The 26,615-nt window shown below is 33.9% G+C and overlaps 1 protein-coding gene across 1 annotated transcript in view; it reads left to right on the forward strand.

Annotated features, from left to right (window-relative positions):
* The first annotated feature begins 1,329 nt into the window (after nt 1-1,329).
* WNK3 (WNK lysine deficient protein kinase 3) overlaps nt 1,330-26,615 on the forward strand; it is a 98,404-nt gene continuing 73,118 nt past the window's right edge. The window contains exons 1-5 of the mRNA XM_037511666.2: nt 1,330-1,626; nt 2,360-2,487; nt 7,084-7,744; nt 24,913-25,085; nt 25,845-26,065. Of these exons, the coding sequence (XP_037367563.1) occupies nt 7,202-7,744; nt 24,913-25,085; nt 25,845-26,065 (937 nt within the window). The 5' untranslated portion in view covers nt 1,330-1,626; nt 2,360-2,487; nt 7,084-7,201. The remainder of the gene's footprint in view (nt 1,627-2,359; nt 2,488-7,083; nt 7,745-24,912; nt 25,086-25,844; nt 26,066-26,615) is intronic.

A 26,615-nucleotide genomic window follows, 5' to 3' on the forward strand; every position in this document is an offset into this window, starting at 1 on the left:
AAGAATTAAAATAATAGAGGGTTGATTAACACCTTAAGGTACCCATTTACCCAATTTACTGCCCTCCCAATGAGTAACCATTATTATTAAGAGTTAACTGTGATTGGGGGGAGGGAAAGGAGGAATTGAGGTCAAAATCGGGGTTACAATTGTATGGGGAATATAAAAATTAAAAAAAAAAGAGTTAACTGTGAGATTGTACAGTCTGCTTTCTCTGTTTATATGCACGTCTATACACATGTACAAACTAAAAATATAATATTTATTTTTTGACTTTCTGCTTTCCCAAAGAATATGACTTAGGGTTCTTTTCATGTTAGTATGTATATGTCATCTTGATTCTATATAATATTTCATGCTATATGTTTCTCCACTTTGACTACTAGGATCAGTTTAGAGCTTATCCTTCCAGTCTTTTTTATATGTTTATACATATGTGAGTACATTTAGAGATATATAGTTTTGTGGGGTTTTTTAACATAAATGATATGTGGATATTTTTTGCACTTAATAAAACATACGTGTATATATAATTCTCATTTTTTAGCTCTTATTTAGTTCAATGCAACCATCTCTTGTATACTCTTGTCTTTCTTCTTTCCCCACTTCCTTCTAACCTCAATCCCTAATCATGTTTATTAATGCCTGTTAGTTTTTATAAGTATTTTACATCAAATTGTCTGCTATGTAAATGTCCAGTATTTGTTTTTGTCATCTTGACTTACTTTACTACACCTAATCCCCTCAAACACCCTTCATTTTTCTTTCCTCATGTTTATAGTCCATAACTCCAATCATATATTGATGGACATTTAGATGACTTTCGTGTCCTAGCTATTGTGGATAGTACTGCAATAAACAGTGGAGTACATAGTTTTTTGTGTTGATGCTTTCATGTTCTTTGGATAGATGCCCAAGAGTGTGATTGCCAGATCTTATGGCATTTCCACTTAAGAGTTTTTTAAGGTAAACCAAGATCTTTTTCTATAATGACTGCCCATTCCCACCAACTGTGTAACAGAGTTCCTCTTTTTCTGTATCCTCTCCAGCAGTTGTTGTAGGTTTTATATGTGTGGGTGCCTTTCTCACTGGTGTGAGACGGTGTCTCGTGATTTTAATTCACATTTCTCTCTTATTGGAAGCGATGAGGAACATTTTTTCATATCTCTTGGTCTTTGGATATTGTCTTCAGCAAATTGCTCAGATCTGCTACCCATTTGTTGATTGGGTTGTTTATTTTTCTATTATTGAATTGTGTAATTTTTTTTATTTTGGATATTAATCCCTTTTCAGTTATATTGATATATTGTGTGACTATTTTCTCCCATTCAGTAGAATGTCTTTTTAATTTTATTTTCTTTCACTGTGTACAAAGCTTTCTAATTTGAGGTAATCCAAATTGTTTATTTTTGCTCTTATTTCCCTTGCCAATAGGGGTCAAGTCCTCAAAAATGTTTCTCATTTTTTTAAACAGATGCAATTACTACACAGAATGGATATACCACTATTTCACCATTCTTTTATACATGAATATTTAAGTTCTTTTCAGGTTTTGGCTATTTCAGACTGCTTCAGTAAAAAATACTTGTACATACGTTCTTGTACACATACAGAAATATTTCTCAGGTAGGTATTAAGAACTGAGATTGCTGGGTGACAACTACACACTTGATTTTGGCATATGAAAAGTCTTTTGCAGTTTATTTGCCAAAGTGGATGGAGTGTCAAATTTCTAATACTTCTAACACATGATACTAACATATTTTTTCCTTCATCTAATAAACAATGATATTGAATTGTTTGATTTGCATGTCTCTGAATACTAGAGAATTTGTGCCATCTTCCTACCATATGTTTGTATTTATTCTTACTGATTTCTTTAGTTCTTTATGTATTCTGGATATACATGTTACTTTGCTGTAGATGTTGCAAATATTTGTTCCTAGTCTGTTGCTTATCTTTTAGCCTTGATCATGGTCAAATGACCAAGTGTATTAGATTTTTTGTTAATGATCTTTGCATTTTTGTCTTTCTAATAAAGCCTTTCATCAGCCTTTAATCTGCCTAGAATTTATTTTAGTGACTGGTTTTAAGTAGGATTTTAAATCCCTCCCCCTTGGATAGCCCATTATTCTGACATCATTTATTAGGCTATTGATGCCTCATAAATTTAAAATGCCATCTTTACCACGAACTACATTCCCATATATACATGTGTCTCTGTACTGATTCTTCTACTCCATTAGTCCATTTGTCTATTTCTGTGCTGAAATCACATTTTTACTTTATGTTATATTTGGTAAAGCAAATTCTCATTTTTTTTTTCATGATTTTCTTGGCTTCCCTTGTGCTCTTTTAGAATCAGCTCATCAATACTGGACAAAGACATCTCTTTGGGATTTTGATTGGGTTTGCATTGACTTTGGAATAATCTGGGAAGGGGGAGTTTGTGAAGATGCTACTATTGGGTCTTTCTACCAAGGAAAGGTGTGTACTTAAGTAAAATTTTATACATTTCTTTATATGGATATTGCATATTTTTTCTTGAGTTTATTCCCAGGTGAACATTTTATAACTTTGTGGCTCTTAAAAAATAGATTAATTGCTTTTGTAAAAGTAATTTGAAAAATTGTGGTGACCCACTCTCATTCCAAGGTACCCAAATCTTCTTGCCTTGTGTTGCCTGCCCCCAGAGCCCTTACTTTAGGTTAGATGTCTTTTTAATTACATTTTCTAATTATTGCTGATGTATAGTAAGGCTATTGATTTCTGTTTATTGATTGTGTCTTTGGCCCTTCTGCTGCACTCTCTTAGTTTCTCTCATAGTTTTTTTAGTTGATTTGCTTGTATTTTCTAGATATATAATCATATATTCTGCTAGTTTTGAGTCTTATTTCCTTAAGTAGTAATAATAGGAATTCTTGGCTTATTCCTGACTATCTATTTGAAAGATGCTTAACCTTATTCATAAGATAAATGCTAATTGAAACCACACTAAAATTCCTTTTTAAAACCTATCAGTGTTTTAAAAATCAAAACATTTGATAATACCTTTTTTCTTGTCAGGGCTGTGGGTAAAATACACTCTAACACATTGCACGTGAGAGTTTAAATTGGTACAGTGCCCATGGAAGGCAGTTTGTTAGCATTACATAAAGATACACATGTGTTATATGTACTCTCCTGGATATGTTAATATACTTCAATAAAAGTTAAATAGGCAAATTGTCTTTGATCCAGAAATCCTGTTCCAGAAAACTTATGTATATAGGTGTGTATATACACATGCATGTACATGCAGATGTATATGCAAAATGAAAATTACACTATTATCTGTCATGGCTATTGAATACTATATAGGTATCAAAAAATAAGAATGACAAACTTCTGTGTACTTACAGGGGAAAAGTATCTTAAATTATTATGACTATAAAAAAGCTTGGTATATATTGTACTACTTTTTATAGAAAGGAAGAGCGAACTTAGAGTTGTTAGCTTTTTTGCTTAAAGAAGCTATGAAGCCTACACAAATATCTAATAGTGGTTACCTGTTGGGCAAGTGGTGTGAACTAAACAGATGGAAGACAGGGTTGTGAGTGAGCCTGTCCATTATAAAACCATTTCTTTGATTTTTGAATCTTATGATTGTATTGTATTTTTAGAATTAAATTAACAAATATAATGATGTAAACCAACTTTACCACAATAAAAAAGCAAACTAAAAATGGTTTCTTGAATTATTTCAGCTCCATGTATATATTTGTTAGCATTACATATATTTTTTTCTTGATTTATGTATATGTATATATTTTTTTCTTGATTTTTCTCTTCTGTGTTGCAAATTTTCTTCAAATAGCTGTCTCCTGATTCTATTTGTGTTTAAGAATGGGCTAATGGAAGGACTGACAGGGAGTTTTGTGGACCTAAGCAGGGTTGATAACTGGTAGGCTTTATTTTAGAGTGAATAATTCAGCAGGTGGCTATTTCATGTGGTGGATCCAAATGACAGAAAGCTGAGTGATTTACTCTGGGATGCTCTAATTCTTCCTGTTTTTTTTTTATTTTTTTAAATTTCATATTCCCATATAGAGATTTCTTTCTTTTAGGGGGAAAGTTCATCATCTGTGTCATAATGCAAACCTTAAATTAAATCCCGTTTCAGTCTTTTTCTCACTCAGGCTGTCTTTGGGATCAGGTTGTGTGTGTGTGTGTGTGTGTGTGTGTGTGTGTGTGTGTGTGTGTGTAGAGCTCATCTGGGTTTTTTCCCTGGAGATCTGTTCCCTCCTGGGTTGGAACCCATTCTAATATGCATTTTAGGTTTTAGTACCCTTTGATTTGTGTGATAAGCCATTTCTTTTCTGTCTGTTCTCTGTCAGAACTTATTGAAATCTTACATTTTCCATTCATGGCTTTGACTTATGATTTATACTGTTGTATCTTTGTATCACTTTTTCAGGATCCCAGAAAGTACAAGAGATATAAATGTTCAGTTTACCTTCTTGAACTAGAAGTCAACAGCAGTGTATCTTAAGCTTGTAGACTCCTTGAAGACAGGATTAATTTTTGTTGTTTTATCCTAAGTCCCTGACACAGTGCTAGGTATATAGGGACTTGGTAAATGTCTTTTTTTTTTAAAGAAGTATTTTTAAAATTTATTTATGCATATAAGAAATGGGGTGTAAGCCAAAGGTGCAGGGGGTGAGAGGATTCACCAGAGACAGAGTGGGGAGCAGAGCAGGTGCATCTATTGAAATACACTGCTAAGGGGAGCAGAAAGCGAGACAGAAGAGGTCTACTGCGCCTTGTGGGTTAGCTCCCTGGCTGGGATCAAACTCATGCTGCAGTGATAGCTTGATAGCGCTGAACTTTCACTCCGGTGCCACCAGGGAGGTCCTTGTAAATGTTTATGGGCATGAATATGCATATATGAGGGGGTTGTTAATGGAAATTTTACTGTGTAATTTTGACAATTATGCATTCTTTCAGTTACTGCTTCCAAAAGTTGAAAAATTTCTTGAGCCCATTGAGTGACAAAGTACTGATGGATAGAATAATAAACCACAAGGGAAAAATTTCTTTGAACTTTTATCTGAAATGCTCAAAGCTTACATATCAAACATATTGAAGGAATAGATGTAGGAGTACAAATTTTTGACATTTTCCCTAATTTCAATTTCTATAGAAATGCTTTTGTAGTTAGCTTTTTACATATTCTTGGGACTTTGATTAGTGTGTTACCATCATATGAAGGAAAAACTCGTCACACAGGTTATTATATAATAGCTATGACCTCAGTAAGAGACTCCAGGTTTGAGACCCAATTTTTGTGGACTGTTTCACTGAACTCTGCTTCTGCACTGCTGAATGTAGAAGAGATACTATCCTGGTCACTGAAGCATACTTCCCTATAGTACTGCCAACATGGTTGGTTACTAGAAAACTTTAAAAGAATGCCTTATATATTTTTCAGCCTTACTAAATAGAGTCTCCTGAAAATCATTCAATATTTTCTTGAGTATTGTTGAACACTGCTTTTTTTTATTTTATATAATTCTTACATCATTTTTCATTTTTGCACAACGTATGCATTTTCATTTTGGTTATATTCCCCATACAATTGCACCCCCCGCTTATTTTGACCCTAGTCCTTCCTCTCCCCGCCCCTGAACAGTTCTTTAATATAGTGCTGCCCCTAGGGTGTATCAAGAGGTAGAATATAAAAGCTTCTGTTTATTACATTGTGCCAAGCACCATGCTAAGTATATGTACATTTTCATATCAGTCCTGTGAGATTTCACAAATAAAATCAAGAATGAATGAGGTTAAGCCATTTGTCCCAACTCTCCTCTAAGGAGTGGAGGCAGAATCAAGAATTGATTCTGTTATGACTACTCCAAAGCCTATGTTCTGAAACTGTTTTATGGTCAAGAAGCTATCAGGTCCACTATATGTTATGCTTAGTAAAGTTCTTTGTCTAGTTTTTAAATATTTTTTCTTATTCATTGTTTACCCTTAGGTCACAAGGTATCACATCTTATTGTCAGGTCTTTTTCCTTCAAAACAGTGATTCTTAACCCAGGAGGCCAGGCTTAAGATAAGGGAATTTTACGGGGACTATAACCAAGATAAAAATGCATGCATTGTACAAAAATGAAAAATGATGTAAAATATATATAAAATAAAAAACAAGAAAATAAAAGAACATGCTATCATTTAATAAGTAATAAAGACAATATCTCCAGTAAAAAATAAAAGATAAGGGGAATAGACAAAATGGGGGGTAGAAGTTAGAGGCACATTTGATATTATGTTTTTGATTTTAGTAAAAATGTTTTAAGATTCTTAAAAAAGGACATCATATTTTTTGAGATATAAGTTACATACCATAAAATTTACTAATATAAATATCTTTTTTTTTAGTAAATTTGTAAACTTATGCAACATTGATTGCACTTTAATTTTAGAACATTTCCATCACCCCCTCCCCCAAAATGCTTTGTGCCTATTTGCAGTAAATCCTGTTGCTGTGCCCCAGCCTCAGGCAACAATTAATCTATTTTCTGTTTCTTTGGATTCGAATTTTGTAGACATTTTCATATAAATGACCCATATAGTATATAGTCTTTCCTCTGGCTTCATACATTTTTTTGCCAAATAATATTCCATTATTTTGTTTATGCATCAGTTGATATATATTTGGATTATTTCTACCTTACAGCCATTAAGAATAGTGCTGCTATGAACATGGGTGGACATGTTTTCATTTATTTTGGGTACATGCTATCATTTAGTAAACCCAGGGTTTGGAAAGATGGGGACCAAGGACTAGGTTCCTAACCAACATTCATGCAATATGAAGACTTGTTGAACTACGTATTGCCAAGTAGTCTGCTGGGTACCTAGGATTGCAGTGGTAAACAAGATAAGACATAGTCTCTGGAGTCTGCTGGTTGCTAAGATTGGACAGAACAAAGAACAAACTAATTATTATGAAAAAGGGATTAAGCAATCAGATGACTTGTTTTCTCCTAATGATTTCCGTTGTGGGGTGATTTTAAAATATACTTTCCCCCCCCCCTTCAGGTTACTATGGAAACATATGACCACATAAAGGGAAGTCCATTCTGATAATTCTAATACCTGAGATGTAACTGGACTCAAGAGTGGAATAGGAAAAATTTTAGTACCAACCTTAATTACAATGGCTACTGATTCAGGGGAACCAACTAGCACAGAAGATTCTGAGAAACCTGATGGAGTTTCATTGGAAAACCGAGTTCCTCAGGTTGCTGCAACTTTGATAGTGGAAGCTAGACTAAATGAGAAGATCACTTCTCTGGGGATCACCTCTTCTTGGGAAAATATAGAAAGGAAGCGATTCTTCCGAAAGAGTGTTGAGATGACAGAAGATGACAAAGTTGCTGAATCTTCCCTCAAAAATGAGAGAATAAAGATGGCAACAAATGTTCCAAGGGTAGAAAAGCTTTCTACAAATGTGCTAAGAGGTGGACAAGAAGTTAATTATGAACAGTATTCAAAGCCAACCTCAGAATCCTCAAAAGATTGTTTCAAGGAGAAAAATGAAAAGGAAATGGAAGAAGAAGCAGAAATGAAGGCTGTAGCTACTTCTCCTAGTGGCAGGTTCCTGAAATTCGACATAGAGTTGGGAAGAGGAGCATTTAAAACAGTGTATAAAGGACTGGACACTGAAACATGGGTTGAGGTTGCTTGGTGTGAGCTGCAGGTGGGTATATAATCTTCTTGGTTTTAATAAATGTCAGTTTTAACTGGCCTGACCTGAGTGAGCCAGGATTAAAATGTATCTTGGATTAAAATAAAATGAAGGACTTGTTCCCACCTCCCTGAATCTTTTGCTCCTTTCCTAGATACTCTTGGGAGCCCCCACCATCCTTTATTTCTCCTGTTGTTTTCCCCTCTGTTTTAAGGGGGGAAATGCTTATCATGGCTTTCTTTGGGAAATGATCTTTATCAATCTCATTAAAGTCCCAAAAGTCTTAATAGCTCATTTTGAAAACTTCTATAAATGTATGCCTTATGAATTATTATACTTAAGAGTATGTTAGAGATCCGTTTAGTGTGATATCTCCTTTTTTCCCCCAACATTTTTTGGGGGATTTATGTTTGTTCGGGTTTTTTAGAAAAGGAAATGTTTTTCTGATTTTTTGAGGACTTCTGTTAATATAAATTCACTCATGCCTTTGTGTTTACCTTGAAGAGGATCTCAGGAAGAAATAATCACCAGAATCTACTGAGGTTAGTCAATCAAATGTATTTAGAAAGGAGAAATGGAAACAATTATTTAATCACTAGATATTGGTTCCATATTAAATGCTTATATATGTGGTGCTTTAGCTAATGAAGTACTAAATGAGGATAGAGTATCATACAAGGGGTTATAAGACAAATAGTTTCAGACTGATGTAGGTCCAATGTACAGAAAACCTTTGTGACCATAATCAGTTCATGGGAATTGGTCAATATTTACCAGAGATGCTCAAAATGAAGAAAGCTCATCACTGATTACAGGCTTTTGTTGTATGTGAGAGTGTATGTATGTACTGTGATTTAACCCATTCTGAATTTACTGTAGATTGCCATCTAGATAGGCTGAAATTTAGTCCTGATCCCTGCATTTATTTCTAGGAGGCTTTATGTTGAATGTCATGGTTTCCAAACTTCACTGCCTGTAAGAGTCAATGTTTAGTTCATATGCAGATTCCAAAGCCTACTGTCAGATTCAGTAAGTCTGGAGTAAGATGCAGGACTACAATATAACCAGCTTTCAAAGTATCCTGAATGTAGGATGTCCCTTGATGACTGTTTGGAATGCAAGTCACCTATCATGCCATTCTAGCAGTTCTTTAATGGTGTGTACCTGTGTGAGGTTTTGTCTTCACCCTCTTTTTATTACCCTTTAAGGTGAAAAGTAAAAAAATGTATAAGGTCTATGCCATAGTAGAAATAATAGATGGTGAGAGCAAATAAACTTCAAAATTACCTGAAATTCTACTACTTTGAGGACACTTTAAACACTTTTGTATATATTTTATACGTATATATTAATATATGACTGTATGTTCTTTTCCCACATGAAATGGAATTGTACTTTGTTTTACGAAAACTTCAACTTATCATGAACTTCTTTTCATTACCAGTAATTGTGCATTTCTTTATTATTTTTATTTATTTTATTTTTTTAAAGATTTATTTATTTATGCATATAAGAATTGGAGTACAGGCAAGAGGTGCAGGGGGATGGGGGTGAGAGGATTTACCAGAGACAGAACAGGTGGACTGACTGAATTACACTGCTGAGGGGAGCAGCGTGCGAGGCAGGAGAGGTCTGCTGCGCCATGTGGGTCACCGCCCTGGCCGGGGATCAAACTCATGCTGCAGTGGCTGTGGATAGCTTCACAGTGCTGCGTCTTAACCCCTTCCACCACTAGGGTGGTCCCCCCTTATTATTATTATTATTTTTAAAAAGAGATACACTTACTACACAGATCATATTATTTTAAAGATTTTATTTATTTATACAAGAACTGGGGTACGGGTCAGAGGTGCGGGAGGGTGAGAGAATTCACCAGAGACAGAGAGGGGAGCAGAACAACAGATGGATTGAAGACACTGCTGAGGGGAACAGCGGGCGAGGCAGGAGAGGTCTGCTGCACCATGTGGGTTTCTCCCTGGCCAGCTGGGAATCGAACCCGCACTGCAGAGGCTACAGACAGCTTCACTCATCCTGCTGCACCACTGGGGAGGCCCCTTCCTTATTATTTTTATTGGAAGCCTAGTATTTCATCATAAGGTTGTCTTGTAAGTTATTTAATCACTTCTCTTTTGTTGGATATCTAAATTTTTCTCCATTATTTCACTATTATAACTGTGGTTGTAATCACCATCTTTGTATATATATTGAAAATTATGTAAATTTTAACTTCATCTCTGCATTGTGACATCTGTAACACTAATCTTTTAGTGATAAATTATATAAATAGGGATAATAGTTTCCATTCACTTGGTAGAAGGGTACATAGTAATGATTTTTCAAATATTGTGTACTCTAGTTATGCTCAAGGATATTTAGGTAAAAACATGAAGAAAACATTCTAGTGTCAGAACTGTTGAAGGAAATTTCTTATATCATTAATCTGTGCAAAGATTGAAAAGTACCATAAGGTCTTACTACTCAAACCAGCAGTATGGTTATCACCTGAGAACATGCTGGAACTATAGGTTCTTGGACCTTATCCCAAGACCTACTGAATCAAAATCTATGTCTTAATAATACCTGCAGGTGATTTGTATGCACAGTAGAACATGAAAAACACTGAAATAAGGGACCAGTTCCAAGAGGTAGCTAAATCCGAGGAGGAATTCCCATAATACACCAACATGGGCTTTATATTATATATACTTATTCCTGGTATCCACCCAAAACTTTCCAAGTCAGAATCTCTAGAAGATGGGGTCAAGGGACTTATTTTTTAAAGGTCTCATGTTATTGGCTACATTAGCAAGTATGGGGATCTCTCACGTGCAGCAAATGTTATATGTTATAGTTAAATATTATATTATAAAGTACATTTTAATTTACACCCAAAGAGGCAATTGCAGTTTTCTGTTCTGAAAGGAATGTCAGAATTAGTGAACTTAATTGATATAATTTTTTGTATGTCACTTCATTTTCTGTGTAGTTGGAATTAAGAAAATCTTACTTAGAATTCCAGAAGGATAAGGGCATCATCTTTTAATTATTTCCTTCTGAATACTGTGCAATTTATAATGTGAAATTTCTCATATTTCTTACATGGTCATTTTTATTAAACAATTTTATTAAAAACACCCAACTGAGCAGTTTAAATGTTTAAATTATTCTAGATTCTTTCCCAATTTATTTATATATATATATAAATATATATGTATGTTATATAAAAGTGGTTTGTCCATACTTTTGTCTTATCACTTTCTATTAACACCATTAAAATATGTAAACTACATTTATTGCATTGACAACACCTCTTAATCTTCTTTCCTGAAATTAATCATTTCTTTTTTTTTTATTTTACTTTTCCATGTTTGATTTGAAAGTCACAGCTCAACAAAAGGTTTTTATACCTTTTTATCTTGATGGCACTTCCCCTCATTGTGGATATCTGAGCCTTGTGTAACATTTCTTAAAAGCCCCTCATCCATTTGTTTAGATTCACTGACCATATGGCAGTGCAAATAACCAGAAGAGAGAGACTTTACTGCTGATACTTTACTTTGGGGCTATAAAAACAAACAGTTAAACCCCATAGTGATGTGGAACAGACTTAGGATTTGGCCATAAAGATTTGCATTTCAACAGTCAGTCATTATTTTATGGTTTCTATAACTTGATTTTTTTAAGTAGTAGTGTTAAGACTTTGTAAAAACCTTGGTTAGTTACTTGGTAAATTGGTAAATTACTATGGGTGAGGACCATTAGCCATAAGTGCTGTTTAGAAGACTTAATTTTAGTTCATGATGTTGAAAGACCTGGTCAGATATTATTGAAAGGTCTGTTTAGTAAGTCATAGGAGTTAGTCATGAGTTTGTAATACTTTCTTCCTCACCTAACAACTTGAGAATCAACAGCACTCTGCTTTTACACATGGAAACACAAGTATATTTTGTTTTTCTATAACTTGGGAGATACTTCAACTAGTACATTTGTTGCTTGTTTTCTTGATAGAATTGAGTTTTTCATATAATGGGGCTGTTTTACAAATGAAGGAACATTGTGGATATCTGAAAATTTTTGTTATTTGATTGTTTCTGAAATGTATTTGAATATGTTCACAATAAGCTTCACTGTGGGTTAGATAAGTGATTGTGTGCTTCTTAGGATAATTAAACCAGGCCTTCTTTAAACAGCATCTAACAACTGGATATCTAACAAGTCTCTGAACTGAACTAAAAATGTCACTGAAAAGGAAGCTTTTTAAAAAGACACTATTGACATAGCAAGTTGACATGCTGAGTGAGCATTCTAATATGCAACTAGCATTCTCAAATGATAGTGAATATATTCAAAGCAGTACAATGGAATAAACAGTTTAAAAATCCATGCTTCCACTCCTGAAATATCTATCAAAATTGGGGAGAAATTTATTTCCATTTTACTTTCATTCATCATCTAAAAACACTTTTGTCAAAGTTTATTTTCAGGCATCAGTTTTACATTTAATTGTGAAATTATAAGTAAATAATGTGAAAACAACTGAATTTCTGATAAAGAAAAAAGTAGTTAAAATATATGCTAGAATTTGTTTCCGAATAAACATTGTTGTCCAAAATAGTTACTCTGGGTACTTTTGCTCTCAATTTTTTTTGTGAGAACCCACTTGGAAATGTTTCCAGATTACTTGATACACATGATAAAATGCTTCATTACATATAGGTAACACCCCAAACAGTGTTACTCAGTTTGATATCTCACTCTCTGCATCACACCCAGCCCTCAGAACACTCTCATGAGCAAAGAATAACTTCATTGAAGGGACCGCGGGATAAATCTTTAAGATTTATTTATGCATACAAGAGCTGGGGTACAGGACAGAAATGCGGGGATGGGGGGTGAGAGGATCCACCAGAGACAGAGCGGGGAACAGAACAGGCAGATTGACTGAAATACACTGCTGAGGGGAGCAGCGGGTGAGACAGGAGAGGTCTGCTGTGCCATGCGGGTTTCTCCCTGGCCGGCTGGGGATCGAACTCTTGCTGCAAAGGCTGTGGATTGCTTCATACTGCAGTGCTTAACCCCTTGCACCACCAGGGAGGCCGGGAAGGATAAATCTTGCTTACCTATATATGTTCTACTCCCTGTTTAAAAACAAGTCGCGTAACTTTATTAATTATAAGCCAAAGTCAAATACTTTCATAAAATGACAAGGAGTGAGAGTGGTAGGAGACAGCCTTGGTCTGGGAAATATTGTTTGTTTTCCCAGTTAGTTCAGTGAGTTAGTTGTGAAGTCTCTGCTTGATAGATACATAAACAAGTTGTAGTGGGCTGAATAATTGTCCCCCAAAGATGTCCATGTCCTAATCCTTAAAACCTATGAATGTGTTACCTTACATTGTAAAAAATATGTTCAAGATTAAGTTAAAGATCTTGTGATACATAGATGATGCTGGATTATCTGGGTTGGCTCGTATAATCACAAGGGTCCTTATACAAGAGAGGAAGGATGGCTATAGTCAAAGGGAGCAGAGGTAAGAGTGCAATTGCTGGAAGAGGGCAGTGAGCCAAGGAATGTGGGCAGCCTCTGAAAACTGAAAAGGCAAGGAATTAGATTGTTTCATAGAGTGTCCAGGAGGAACATAGTCTTGCGAATACCTTGATTTTAGTGTAGGGAGATTCATTTTGGTTTCTGATTGCTACAACTGGAAGATAATAAATTTGTATTCTTTTAAATCACTAAATTTGTGGTAATTTGTAACAGCAGCAATAGGAAAGGAATACAGTACATACAGCTGCCATTTGTTTATTCATTCAACAAATAAATTCTCAGTTTCTATAATGTGCCAGAACAGTGCTAAGAATTAGGAACATAATGGAGAGGAATAGAAGAATCAGGCTTTTGTTTTCATAAAACTTATAGTAGAGGGAGTTTGTAGCCATTTAGAAGAAGACTTGGAAATTGGAATTAGTGGAAAGATAAAAGAGCTGTTAAATATAGGTTTATTGCCCCAAAAATAGATGACTGGATCAAGAAGATGTGGTACATATACACAATGGAATATTACTCGGCAATCAAAAAAGATAAACTCATGCAGTTTGCAGCAACACGGATGGAGCTAGAAGGGATCATGCTCAGCGAAATAAGTCAGAAAGAAAAAAAATACCGGATGGTCTCACTCATAGCAGGAATTTAGAAAACCTAAATAAGAGACCAGGAAAAAGACTAATCAATACAAAGTAAAATTCAAAATCAATAAGCAACTATAAACCAGAGACACACTACGGGGGGTGGAGGGGAGGGAGGGACAGGGAAAGGAAGGACTAGAGTCAAAATAAGGGGGGAGGTGCAGTTGTATGGGGAATATAACCAAAATGAAAATGCATACATTTTGCAAAGATGAAAAAAAATAAATATATAAAATATTTAAATAAAAAAATAAAATAAAAACAAACATAAATAAATAAATAAAATGTCAGGATTGGGAATGTTAGGCAACAGAGATACCATTGCTTTACTACTTAGTTTTCTTTTTATTTTGAGATAATTTGGTACTAGCAGAAGAGTTGCAAAGATAGTATAGAAAGTTCCCATATGTCCTTAACTTAATGTACATTTCTCCTTATGTTAATATCTTAACCAGAGAACATTTATCAAAATTAAGAAATTAACATTAGTATAATTCTATTAACTAAAGTACAAAACTTACTTGGATTTCACCAGATTTTTCCTGAAGTTCCTTTCAAGTGCTTTGATCCAATCCAGGATCCTGCACTGCATTTAGTTGTTATGTAGGTTTAGTCTCCTCCAATCTGTGACAGTTCTTTAGTCTTCCTTATTTTCCTTCTTTTGTATTTTTTATTAATTTTTAAAATTTAATTTAATTTATGTTTTTTAATTAAGGTAACATTGGGATACCCTCATCAGGTATACCACCATAGTGCCCCCAGAATTCAAGACCATTAGTTTGAAAAGAAATTTGCACTCCCATGTTTATTGCAATGCTAAATTATGGAAACAACTGAAGTCCCCCGGAACAGATGAGTGGATCAAGAAGATGTATTATATATACACAGTGGAATATTACTCAGTGATCCAGAAAGATAAACTCATGCCATTTGTGGCAACATGGATGGAGCTTGGGGATAATGCTAAGTGAAATACATCAGAAGTAGGAAGATAAATACTGAATGGAATGGTGTTACTAGTATGTGAGTATAAATTAACTAAATTAATAGTCAGATAAAGACAAGCTTAAAAACAAACCCTTGATACATGCCTACAGAACTGAACAACCAAGTGGGGAGGGGAGTAAGAACAAAAGGAAAGAAGCACAATTGTCTATGGTGGTGTAATATGGGTGAGTTGGTGGTGGGTGTACTGCGGTGGTAATACCTTTCTTTGTTTTTCATCTTGAACTTTTGAAGAGGACTGCTCAGTTATTTTGTGGAATATCCCTTACTTTGAGTTTGTCTTATCTTTTTTTCATTAGTTGATTTAGGCTGTGAATTTTGCCAGGAATACCAGAAAATTGATGCCCCCTTCTAAATGCATCATAACAGGATGTACATGATGTCAATTACTGGTGATGACAACTCTGACCACTTGGTTAGGGTGGTGTCTGCTAGGTTTTTTAGCTACTGTAAAATTACTTTTTTTCCCCTTTGTAGATTAATATTTTGGGAGTAGATACTTTGAGACTATGCAAATATCTATTCTCAAACTTTCCCCCACTGTTTTGGCATCCACTGGTTTATCTTGCATGTAATAAGTGTTACTGAAGTGTTCTAATGGTGATTTTCTATTTCTCTCATATTTACTATTAGATTTTCGTTTCCTTTTTTAGATAACTTATTGAGGTAAAATTCACATAATAGTCACCATTCTAGAGTGAATAATCATATGGCATCTGGACCATCCATGTTTTGAAACCACCACTCCTATCTACAATCAAAACATTTCTTACCATTTCTTTATTTGAAATAGACAGCAGTGTATTTTTTTTTTATAGAGGCATGCTTTATTTATTTATTTATTTATTTATTTATTTATTTATTTACTTGTTTGTTTGTTTATACATGCACTGGGTACAGTCAGAAGCGTGGGAGGGTGAGAGAATTCACCAGAGCCAGAGCGGGGAGCAGAGCAGGCAGAAGGACTGAAGTACACTGCTGAGGGGAGCAGCGGGCGGCAGGAGAGGTCTGCGCGCCATGCGGGACCCTCCTCCGGTGGCCGGGGAGCAGCCGGGGATTGAACTGGCGCCGCAGAGGCTGCCGGCAGCTTCACAACCCAGCGCTCAACCGCTGCACCACCGGGGAGGCCCAGTAGTGTATTTTTAATGCTATTATGTTAGAATTCAAGTAATAGATTAAAAATGTTTAAATCATCATGGGTTACTATATATTTCATAAATTTTATAGATCTATTGATTATCAGATATGTAGTAGAAAAAATTTTTTTTCGATACTTGAGTGACATTGTTTTATTTTTCTTTTCAAAGATTTCTATTCATGCTGTACACCAGTCTGTAAAAGTACTCTCTCCTCCTCCTCATTACCTTTTAGTTTTATGTGGCCTCTTTATATGGCTATCAAGTTTCTGAAAACCACCAATTAGGGAATTTGTGGTTGAGGAAATTTAGTCCATCATGTTATTAATATATTATTACTTTCCATTTTTCAAAATTAACATCAATTGAGCACTTACACAGGTACTTAATTTGAATATTTTATTCAATTCTTGCAATGGTTATATGAGGTACAAATGATTAATTTTCAGGTGGTGGAACAAAGGTTTAGATACATTAAGCAGCTTGTACGAAGGTAGAGCAGGGATTTGTATTCTATAAATTATATATAAAAACATTTGCAGGGATAATTTAAGAATTTCTTCCTCATTAATTATTTGAGCAGATCATTCTTTTATGCTTTTTACTAATTTAGAACAAATTATTTCACAAATGGACCCTGTTTAAATAATGTTCTTAACATTAAACTGCGGCAGCTCAAGGGATACTAGTCAGTGATGTCATTTATGGACATTACCAGGCTTGTGGACCTCTGAGGACAGTTTTATGGCTAGGTTTCCATGGTTCAATGTCTGGGTTTTACATTGTGTCAATGTCCAGAGGCGGTTGGATATGTGAGGAAGATTCACTTGTGTTAATTCAAACCCCTGCATCTAGGACACACATCTAATAATTTCGGATAAGGAATATAGTTGTTAGGTCAAATGCTCCAGTTGGTCTGTAGTCTAGATAGATGGGAAGTAAATTATAATTAGAAGCTGACTTGGTAAGTATAGAGTCAGAACAAAGGAACTGGATGTTCCTGCCAAGAAAATGGACTGACCAAATGAACTAGCTGGATTCAATTCCTGACTGGTTGAAGACATATTCTCTATTCAACAGAACTGGAAGACTAGCAAACCTGGTTTGGTATATGTTTTGTTCCCCATTTGCATATGTTATTTTGACCACTGTCAGTGAGCACTTTTCCTTGGGTATTAGTACCATTGTGGTCTAAAAGCTTTAACAGACAAATATAGTTTGATACTACTATTATGCTGATTTGTTAATACATTGATGTTATCACCATCATGTGCCATACAATGACACAAATTATCATTACTCTAATGTGTGTTTATTTTATTTAGCTTTATTTCTGGGATGCTATACCATCTCTCTATGGAGTGAGGTTTGTGAATGAGATACCTGCAACTGTTGCTGCAAATACTATTTCTGAGAGGCAGAATGATAAATTATAGTGTTCAGGGTTTAGAACAGAGCTAAGTTCCAGTGTTTCCTGTGCTAGTTAGGTATATTGAACAATTTTTAGCAGAAATTTGAAACTTTTGTTTTTCATCTTTTTAAAGAGAAAAATATATTTCTAATACACAAAAATGAATAAATGATAACAGTGGAGATTATGTACCTGCTGCTCAGCTTGAGAAATACAATGTTAAGGATTAGATATAATGACTGTAAAGCACATGGCACATGTTTGAGTGGTCAATAAATTATAATGATAAAATAGTGAGCAACCTCATCTTTATCCAGAATATTCATTGATAGACTGCTTTGTAAATTAAATACCATTTTTAAAGCCTTCATATTGGTCATCCTCACTTGAACATGTTATTTTATAAATAGCTTTTATATCATTGTTGATAATGTCTTCCGTCTTTCACATTTGCAGAAACAGATCAAAGTAGCCTCTGGATCTGTTCTCGTTCTGTAGTTTGCTGTTGGTGTTTGCATTAAGAGATATAACTGATAAAGCCATAGTTTACCATTGGGAAATGAAATGCTGCTTATCTTGAGTAAATACATATGCAGGTTAGTCATGTTGGTACTGTGCCTTGGTGCAGGAAAGATTTTGTGTACATTTTTAGCATACCATGTAACATAACTGATTAAATGTTTAGATAACATTCATTAAAGGATAGTGTTTCTTTTTAAACTAATATGGAGTAGTTGAAATCTATTTGGTAACTTTGCATTTGACCTCATATTTATTAGACATGTATAATAATGGTGAAAAATTGTTATTTAATGCTTTTTTTTGGTGACTTTATCTACAGACAGTAAAATATGGGGATCATTTTGATAGACTGTAATTTTCCTGGCTTCTATGTCAATTCCATTAGCTATCAGTTCTTTCTATTATAGTTTGCCTTTTTTTCATTTGTAATTCCTTTCTTGTATAAGAATTCTCGATGACAGTATATAAAAGTTACTTACTTTATCAAGTGGTTTTTATTGAGAGAGAGCGAGCGAGCGAGAGACAGAGACAGAGAAAGAAACTGTCTCCAAAGGACACAGAGAGCTGAAAGCTCTCTTCTTGACTTTGGTGCTAGTTTGACAGGATTATTTTACATTCACTGAATTAGGAGTAAGAGGACTTATGAAGACCTTGGCTGTACCTTTCCAGTGAACTTTATGTCCAGCAATACATCCGGGACAGTAGTTGTAATTTTTTAAAGTTGTTTATTCCTAATGTTGACTATTTTTGACTCATAGGATGAAAGGATAAAGTGAGGTAGTTTAATTTGGCACATGAAAGACTTGCATTCTATTATTTTAATCAGAAAACATAAAAATTTATTGCTTATTCTTTAGGGTAGATCTGATCTATCATTAGTGGATGACTTCTAGTTAAAAACATTTAGAACTTATTGATCATCTTAGGTTAGAGAGCAAAGCATAAACACTCTACTTGTTTTCATGTCTCTTCTAAGTCTTGCATTCCTTGCTTTTGTTCTTTGAGTTTCTTTTTTTAGACTTTTAAAACTTGAGATATATAATTTTGTATGTTTAAGGTGTGTTGGTTTGATATATTTGTATGTTGCAGTATGATTACTAGCAGTGTTAGCTAACACTTTTATCATGTCACATATTTATCATTTTTTGGTATGAAGAACAATTAATATTTAGTATTTTTGCAACTTTAAAGTTCATACAGTATTATGTATTATAATATTATGTTATACATTACATGTCCATAATGTTTTTAATCTACTAATTGTAAGTTTATACCCCTAAACAACACCTCCCCAATTTCATTGACTTTTATGACTGTCTTTAAACCATTATCACACTATTTTGATCACTGAAGCTTTGTAGTAAGTTTTGAAATCAGGAACTTCAGTTTTGTTCTTTTTCAAGATTGTTTTGTGTATGAGGGTTTTAAGTCCCTTGAGATTCCATATAGATTTTGGAATGGGTTATGTCTATTTCTGCAAAAAATGTCATTGACACTTTGATAGGATTATGTTGTATCTGCGTATCTCTTTTGGCATCGACATCTTAATAATATTAAGACTCCCAATCCATAAAAATAGTTTTCACTTATTTATGTCTTCTTTAATTTTAGCAATGCTTTGTAGTTTTCAGTATTACAAGTCTTTCGTCTCCATAGTTAAAAACTTCTCCCTATATATTTCTAACAGGGATAAAGGAAACAACTAAGTAAAATAAATAAAACCTAAAATATGATGTAAGGAGTAAACTTAAATATATCATTTGCTAGATCAAATGTGAGTATATAACATTTACTTGTTAAAATAAACTCAGATTGTCAGATGGGATTAAAAGACAAAACCCACATGTATTGTCTACTGAAAGCATATTTAAAACTGATGAAGGTTAAGCAAAAAGAAAGCATGAGTGGCAATATTACTATCACAGGAGGAAGAAAGTAAAGTCAAAGCATTAGATAGGATATTATGAAGTTATTTTTGTTTATTTCACAGGTTAAGAAGATAAAGACCTATAAGCACCAAAAATATGCTGGCTAGTATTTTAAACTCAGAGTCACTGATAGATTCAGGGAAACTGGATGAATATATAGCAATTTGTAAGAAATTTGGGGTGCATTTCTTTCACAATAGAACAGATCTGCCAGACTAAATATGAATGAATATAGAGGACTTGGATTATATAATCCACAGAATCTGTTTGGTGGGTATGTAGAACCTTATATATTTTAAATAGTCTATAAGTCATTGAAAAAGTTCGTTAAATATGTGTCCCAAAGAAAACCTTAAGCTAAAGAAAAGAGATTTTATATTCTGCATCACTCAAAAAAGTTGAAAATAAATAATAAACAAAAGGTTTTTAATTGATTGGAGATCAGAAGTCACACTCCTAGATAAATTTTAGATCAAGGAGAAAATCAAAACTGAAATTATAGACTACTTAGAAAGCAATGAAAGAGAGAAGATATTACAAAAAACTTTGTGGATCATTGCAAAATCTATACTGTGAAGGAAATTTATCACCTAAAATATCTTCATTATGGAGTTCTGGGTACACAATGATGGTAAAAGACACTTTAAAATGTCTTATTTATTGATGAACAATAGCTAGAAGGAAAATACTTGTCTTAAGAAATTAGGGAAATAACAAAAGAAAATAAGAGGCAATTAATAAAAATAAAATTAATCAAAAATGTAAACATATTAGTAAGATAAATTCTGTTTTTTCGGCTCTCTGAAAAATGATTAAGATGAAGACATAAGAGGGTAGATCTGATGAAGACATAAGAGGGTAAAAATATGTGAAAGAAAAATGAGAAATGAAATGTCACCATACTCTGGAAAAGAGTAAAATAATTAGAAATAATATGAGGTGCAACTCTGACAACAAATTTTCCCCAGCATTATAGTATGAAACATTTTAAATACTGAGTTGAAAAATTATACATATAAGAATAGATAATAACAAAATAGTTTGTAAAAGGACATATACCTTATGATAACAACCTATGTGAAGTTTTAGCACTTTATGAAACTATATTGCTTATGGATACAGACATGTAATTTAAAATATTTAAAAACCTTTCAAAACCTTAAACACCCAGTTCAGATAATGGTTACTTCTGGGAAGGGAAGAAAAGGATAGGATCAAGGAAAGGGATACCTAGGGGACATCAGCTATATCTTTAATGTCTTATTAAATTTGAAGCAACCATGGCAAAAAGTTGAAGTTCACTTAAGCTGAACCTTAATCTTAAATTACCTTAATCTTTACACCTGCATTTTTTTACAGTTTAAAAAGAGAAAAAGCATCAGGAGTAAGTGGATTCAGAGCTTGATTTTTAGGTAACCTTTAAATGGCATGTGATTCCAATGTTAAAACTACTTAATCCCATTTGATTTCATAAAACCATTATAATCTAATACCAAATCCTATGTGCTGCATTAAAGAAAAACTATAGGTTAATCTCAAGTGTGAATGTAGATGTTAAAATCATTAGTAAAAACTCACAAATAAAATTCATCAGTGGGTGAAAAGAATAATATATTACAATTAGGTAGGCTTTGTTTTAAGATTTTAAGAATGGCTCTATATCAGGAACCCATCAGTAAGCCATGTAATTATATCAGTGGGTGCTGAGAAAACATTTGATAAAATTTGGCAGCCACTCCTAATTTTAAAACAAAAGTAAAACAGGAATATAAGGTAATTACTTCAACCTGTTATATTTGCAAAAAACAAAAAAAACTATGTAAACATTCTAAGCTACAAAATAATAAAGCTTTTTTTATTAAAATCAATGAAAGTTAGTGATGACTATTATTACCATTATTTTCAAAATTGTTGTGGATGTTTTAGGAAGATAAGTAGTGTAAACATTTGGAAAGAGATCACTCTAGAAAATCCCTGAAGAGAAAATTAGAAGGGATAGAAAGACAAAGTAGAGGCCCAAGCCTTCATTTGTATACTAACTTTTTCAGAGTTAATGATTGCCCAAGGCAGTAGAGCAAGAGTCAAGCCAGAGACCACCCACTTGATATCAAACCAGATAAAGACATTGCAAGAAAACTCCAGACTAATATCCCTTATCAACATAGAGGAAAAAACATTCAACATCACATTAGCACATCAACTCTGGCAATATGTAATTTGATTTATTAACAGATTATAGAAGGCAAAATATGATCATTTCAATAGATGTAGAAAAAGCAGTTGAAGAAATTCGATATCCATTTGTGATAAAAACTCAGCAAACTTGGAACAGAATGGAACCCTTTCAACCTGATAAAGGTTCAGATCTTTTGTTTGAATCCTCGTATTTCCATCACTACTCTGGGTTTATATTTTGTCTTTTTGGTAGGTTTTAGGAAGGGAGGGGAATTAATTTAATAAGTTGTCAACCATCCTGAAATGGAAATCGGTAGCTAATTTTTTTCCCCTTTTATTGAGGTCACACTAGCTTGCAAGACTGTATGTGATTCAGAGGTATAGGATCACACCCTTCAGGTGTTGTTACCACACCACAACCACTATCAAGACACCCATAAAACTCCACCATAGTCCATTGGACTACACCCTTTACATCCTCCCACTCCCACTTTGCATACCTAAATTTTTAACTAGCATGCTATATATTTCTCTATCAACATCAAAACTTAAAATAGTTTCATCACTTCCTTTTGTTCTGCTCCCCTTACCAAAGACAAAGTTTTTTATTCTTTCTTTTTTATTAGATTTTAATGAATTATTCCAGAATTTTATGGCTTACTCTTAAGTAAGCTATATCTTAAGTAGTTTCTTATTGTTTATTGTTTGCTACACTCTACTTTTATAATGATTTTATTTGATCACATTTTTTAAAGTTATATATATTTTACATCATTGTTCATTTTTGTACAATGCTTGCTTTCTTTTCTCAGGTGTAGTCCCCATAGAATTCCCACTACCAATTCACAAGTGCACCATCACCATAGTCCCATATGCTCGTCCTGCCCTTGTTTTGATCCCTCTCCCTCCTCCTCCCCTGAAGAATGTCTCTGATTTATAGTTGCCTGTTAATTTGTTTTGTTTTGTTTTGATTTTTATTGTTATTATTTTTTTCCCTGACCCCCCCCTTTTTGGTTCTTTGACCACATCTTTAATTGAAATTCTTTGAGTTAATTTTTTATTTTTCCTGAGGATAGCTTCGTAGGTTGCATCTTTTTTTTTTATTTTTTATATTCCCCATACAATTACAACCCCCTTATTTTGACCCCAAGCCCTCCTTTCCCCGCCCCCTACCTGCCATAGAGTGTCTCTGGTTCATAGTTTGTCGATTTTGATATTTTCTTTCTTATAGTTATTCTTTTTCCTGGTCCCTTATTTAAGTTTTCTAGATTCCTGCTATGAGCGAGACCATCCGGTATTGTTCTTTTTCTTTCTGGTTTATTTCGCTGAGCATGATCCCTTCCAGCGCCATCCATGTTGCTGCAAATTGCATGTGTTTATCTTTTTTGAATGCTGAGCAATATTCCATGGTGTATATGTACCACATCTTCTTGATCCAGTCCTCTATTTTTGGGCATTTGGGTTGTTTCCAAAGCTTAGCTATTGTAAACAGTGCTGCTATAAACATAGGGGTGCAGGTGCTCTTTGGAATTGATGTTTCTGTGCCCTTTGGGTAAATACCTAGGAATGGAATTGCTGGATCATATGGAAGCTCTATGTTTAGTAGGTCCAGAAATCTCCACACAGCTCTCCATAGTGGTTGGACCAGTTTGCACTTCCACCAACAGTGCAGGAGAGTTCCTTTTTCTTCTTTGAGTTAAATTTTAAGAGTGTATGGCATGACACACTTTCTGTGTTCTTGTTTTCATGGAAATCTGTATATTTTCCCCTCATAAACTTAATTGATAGCATATCTGCAACATATCAGAGCATTAGGGTCACAGTCATCCCTCAGAATTGTGTACGCATTGCTCCTTTGACTTACAGCATTTAATGTAGCAGATTAGTGGTCCAATTTCTTTTTCTTTTTTTTAAATATTTATTTATTTATGCATACAAGAGCTAGGGTATAGGCCAGAGATGCGGGGGGTGAGAGGATTCACCAGAGACAGAGTAGGGAACAGAACAGGCAGATTGACTGAAGTACACTGCTGAAGGGAGCGGCGGGTGAGACAAAAGAGGTCTGCTGCACCATGTAGGTTTCTCCCTGGCTGCCCTGGGATTGAACTCATGCTGCAGAGGCTGCGGATTGCTTCATAGCAAGATGCTTAACCCCTTGTGCCACCAGGGAGGCCTTAAGGGTCCAATTTGTTTGAAAGTCTTTCACTAGTTGGTAACTTTATATTTTTGTTTAAAAATATGTTGGCAATGCAGCTATTTAACAAGAATAAATGTCTTATGTGAAGAACATTTTGATTATTCCTGCCAAGACATTATAGATTCTCTAGATGTGGAAATTCCAGGATTTCTTAGGTAAACTTTTTTATTATTTCTTTTGATTATTTTTCTCATTTTGAGATCTGTTTTTCTTTCTCAGCAAAGGAAATTTTATTTTTTTATCTTTCTAGCTTTACTGATATAATTGACATAAAAATGTATAAAGTTTAAGGTGTACAACATTATGATTTGATGTATGTATATACTGGGAAATGAGTAAGATGAAAATTTTAATTAACACCTGAGATACTGCTTTCCATATATTGATTTATACAGGTGAATTTATAACATAGTTATGAAATGTAACAACTGCTGCTGTTGCTATGTGAGAACAGTCAAAGTAAGTAACAAAAGGCATGAGTGCATATGTAAGTCCTGAGTAAAAAATTATTAGACAAAAATAATATATACAGAAATAAATACAATAAAACACTCATTTGAGTGATGTTAGAAATGTACTGAAAATTTCTAGACTTTAGTTTGGAAATTGTTCCTCTATTTCAGGACCGGAAATTAACCAAAGCTGAGCAACAAAGGTTCAAGGAAGAAGCAGAGATGTTGAAAGGTCTCCAACATCCCAATATTGTTCGATTTTATGATTCCTGGGAATCGATTTTAAAAGGAAAGAAATGTATTGTATTAGTGACTGAACTTATGACATCAGGAACCTTAAAGACGTAAGTTGATCCTGATAGCCCTGATGGAGTTTTAGTTGTAAATAATTTTCAAGAGTTAAAAAAGCTGTTGATTAAAGATTTTGTAGAATCTAAATCTGTGTTTCAGGGCAGAATAAAAAATTAGGATATTAATGAAGTTTTTTTTTGTTAGAAAACACAATGTTTAGAAATTAATATTTGTTGTATATTATAGAATTTTAGAATTAGAAATCTATAGAGATAATGTCATTTTGTAAAAGATAATGAAAGGGTGGTGTATGGCCAGTTTCACATATCCAGTGAGCAGTACTATAACTATATAGTTATAGTCTGTTGCTTCATTTCTGACTACAGTTTTTCATTAGGTAGTATAATCACTTATTTGTAACTCTTAAATGTAGGGTATATATGTTTTCTGTTTCCTAGCATCTTTGTACTAAAATTTTACATAGTTAAACTCTTTGGTGATTTATAAGCAGTTATTAGGATGTAGAAAAGAGCTTTCATTTTAAAATTGTGCTGCCATTCTACAAAAGGTCACTCTAATTGTAATGATTCTTATTTTGAATTTAAAATGTTAAACTTGGTCGAATATCTTTTCTAGGTAAGAATGAGGTCTTAGATTTAAAGTTTTTTCACTATAGAAGACAACATAAAGCAACTCAGTGATGGCAATTGTAATACATACAATATCAACGTAGCTTACTTGATTTACCGTTAGTGCTCATATAATAAGAAAGATATGTAGGTTTACGTGTGGTCTTTTGTTTCTTTGTATAGGTACTTAAAGCGATTTAAAGTCATGAAACCAAAGGTCTTAAGGAGCTGGTGCAGGCAAATTTTAAAGGGGTTGCAGTTCTTGCACACTAGGACTCCTCCTATTATTCACCGGGATCTGAAGTGTGACAATATTTTCATCACGGGACCCACTGGATCTGTGAAGATTGGTGACTTAGGACTAGCCACCTTAATGCGCACATCATTTGCTAAGAGTGTCATTGGTGAGTAACATTTTGTAGTTTAATGGTTGGGCAAAGAGATTTGTTAATTGTGTATGTCTAAAAAAGGGATTAGCAAATTTTGACTCATGGACCAAATCTTATCCTGCTGACTAATTTTGTCCATAAAGTTTTATTGGAACAGTCACATTTACTCTTTTTTGTATTGTGTATGGCTGCTTTTGCACTTCCATAGAGTTGATAATTGTGAGAGACCACACACCAAAGCCTAATGTATTTGCTCTTTTACCCATACAGAGAAGTTTGCTGACCCCTGGCCTAGAATGTATTTGCTTTGAAACATCCATTACTTGTTAACTTATTTCAGAGACATCCTAGGTGTATTTCTTTTATAAACACAGTGATACTTTGTTTCTAAATATACCTGTATGCTTTTGCTAAAAAGAAGGACTTTTTTGTGCAAATTACCCTACAAGGATCAAAAGTAGGAAGATAATGATACAGTACTATTACCTCATCTATAAACAGATTTGTTTGTGTTTCTTATTGAGGTAACATAGGTTTACAACATTGTATATGGTTTAGGGGGAAA

The sequence above is a fragment of the Talpa occidentalis genome, unplaced genomic scaffold (assembly GCF_014898055.3).
Source record: "Talpa occidentalis isolate TD23 unplaced genomic scaffold, MPIMG_talOcc4v2.1 talOcc4.15, whole genome shotgun sequence".
Lineage (NCBI taxonomy): Eukaryota > Metazoa > Chordata > Mammalia > Eulipotyphla > Talpidae > Talpa > Talpa occidentalis.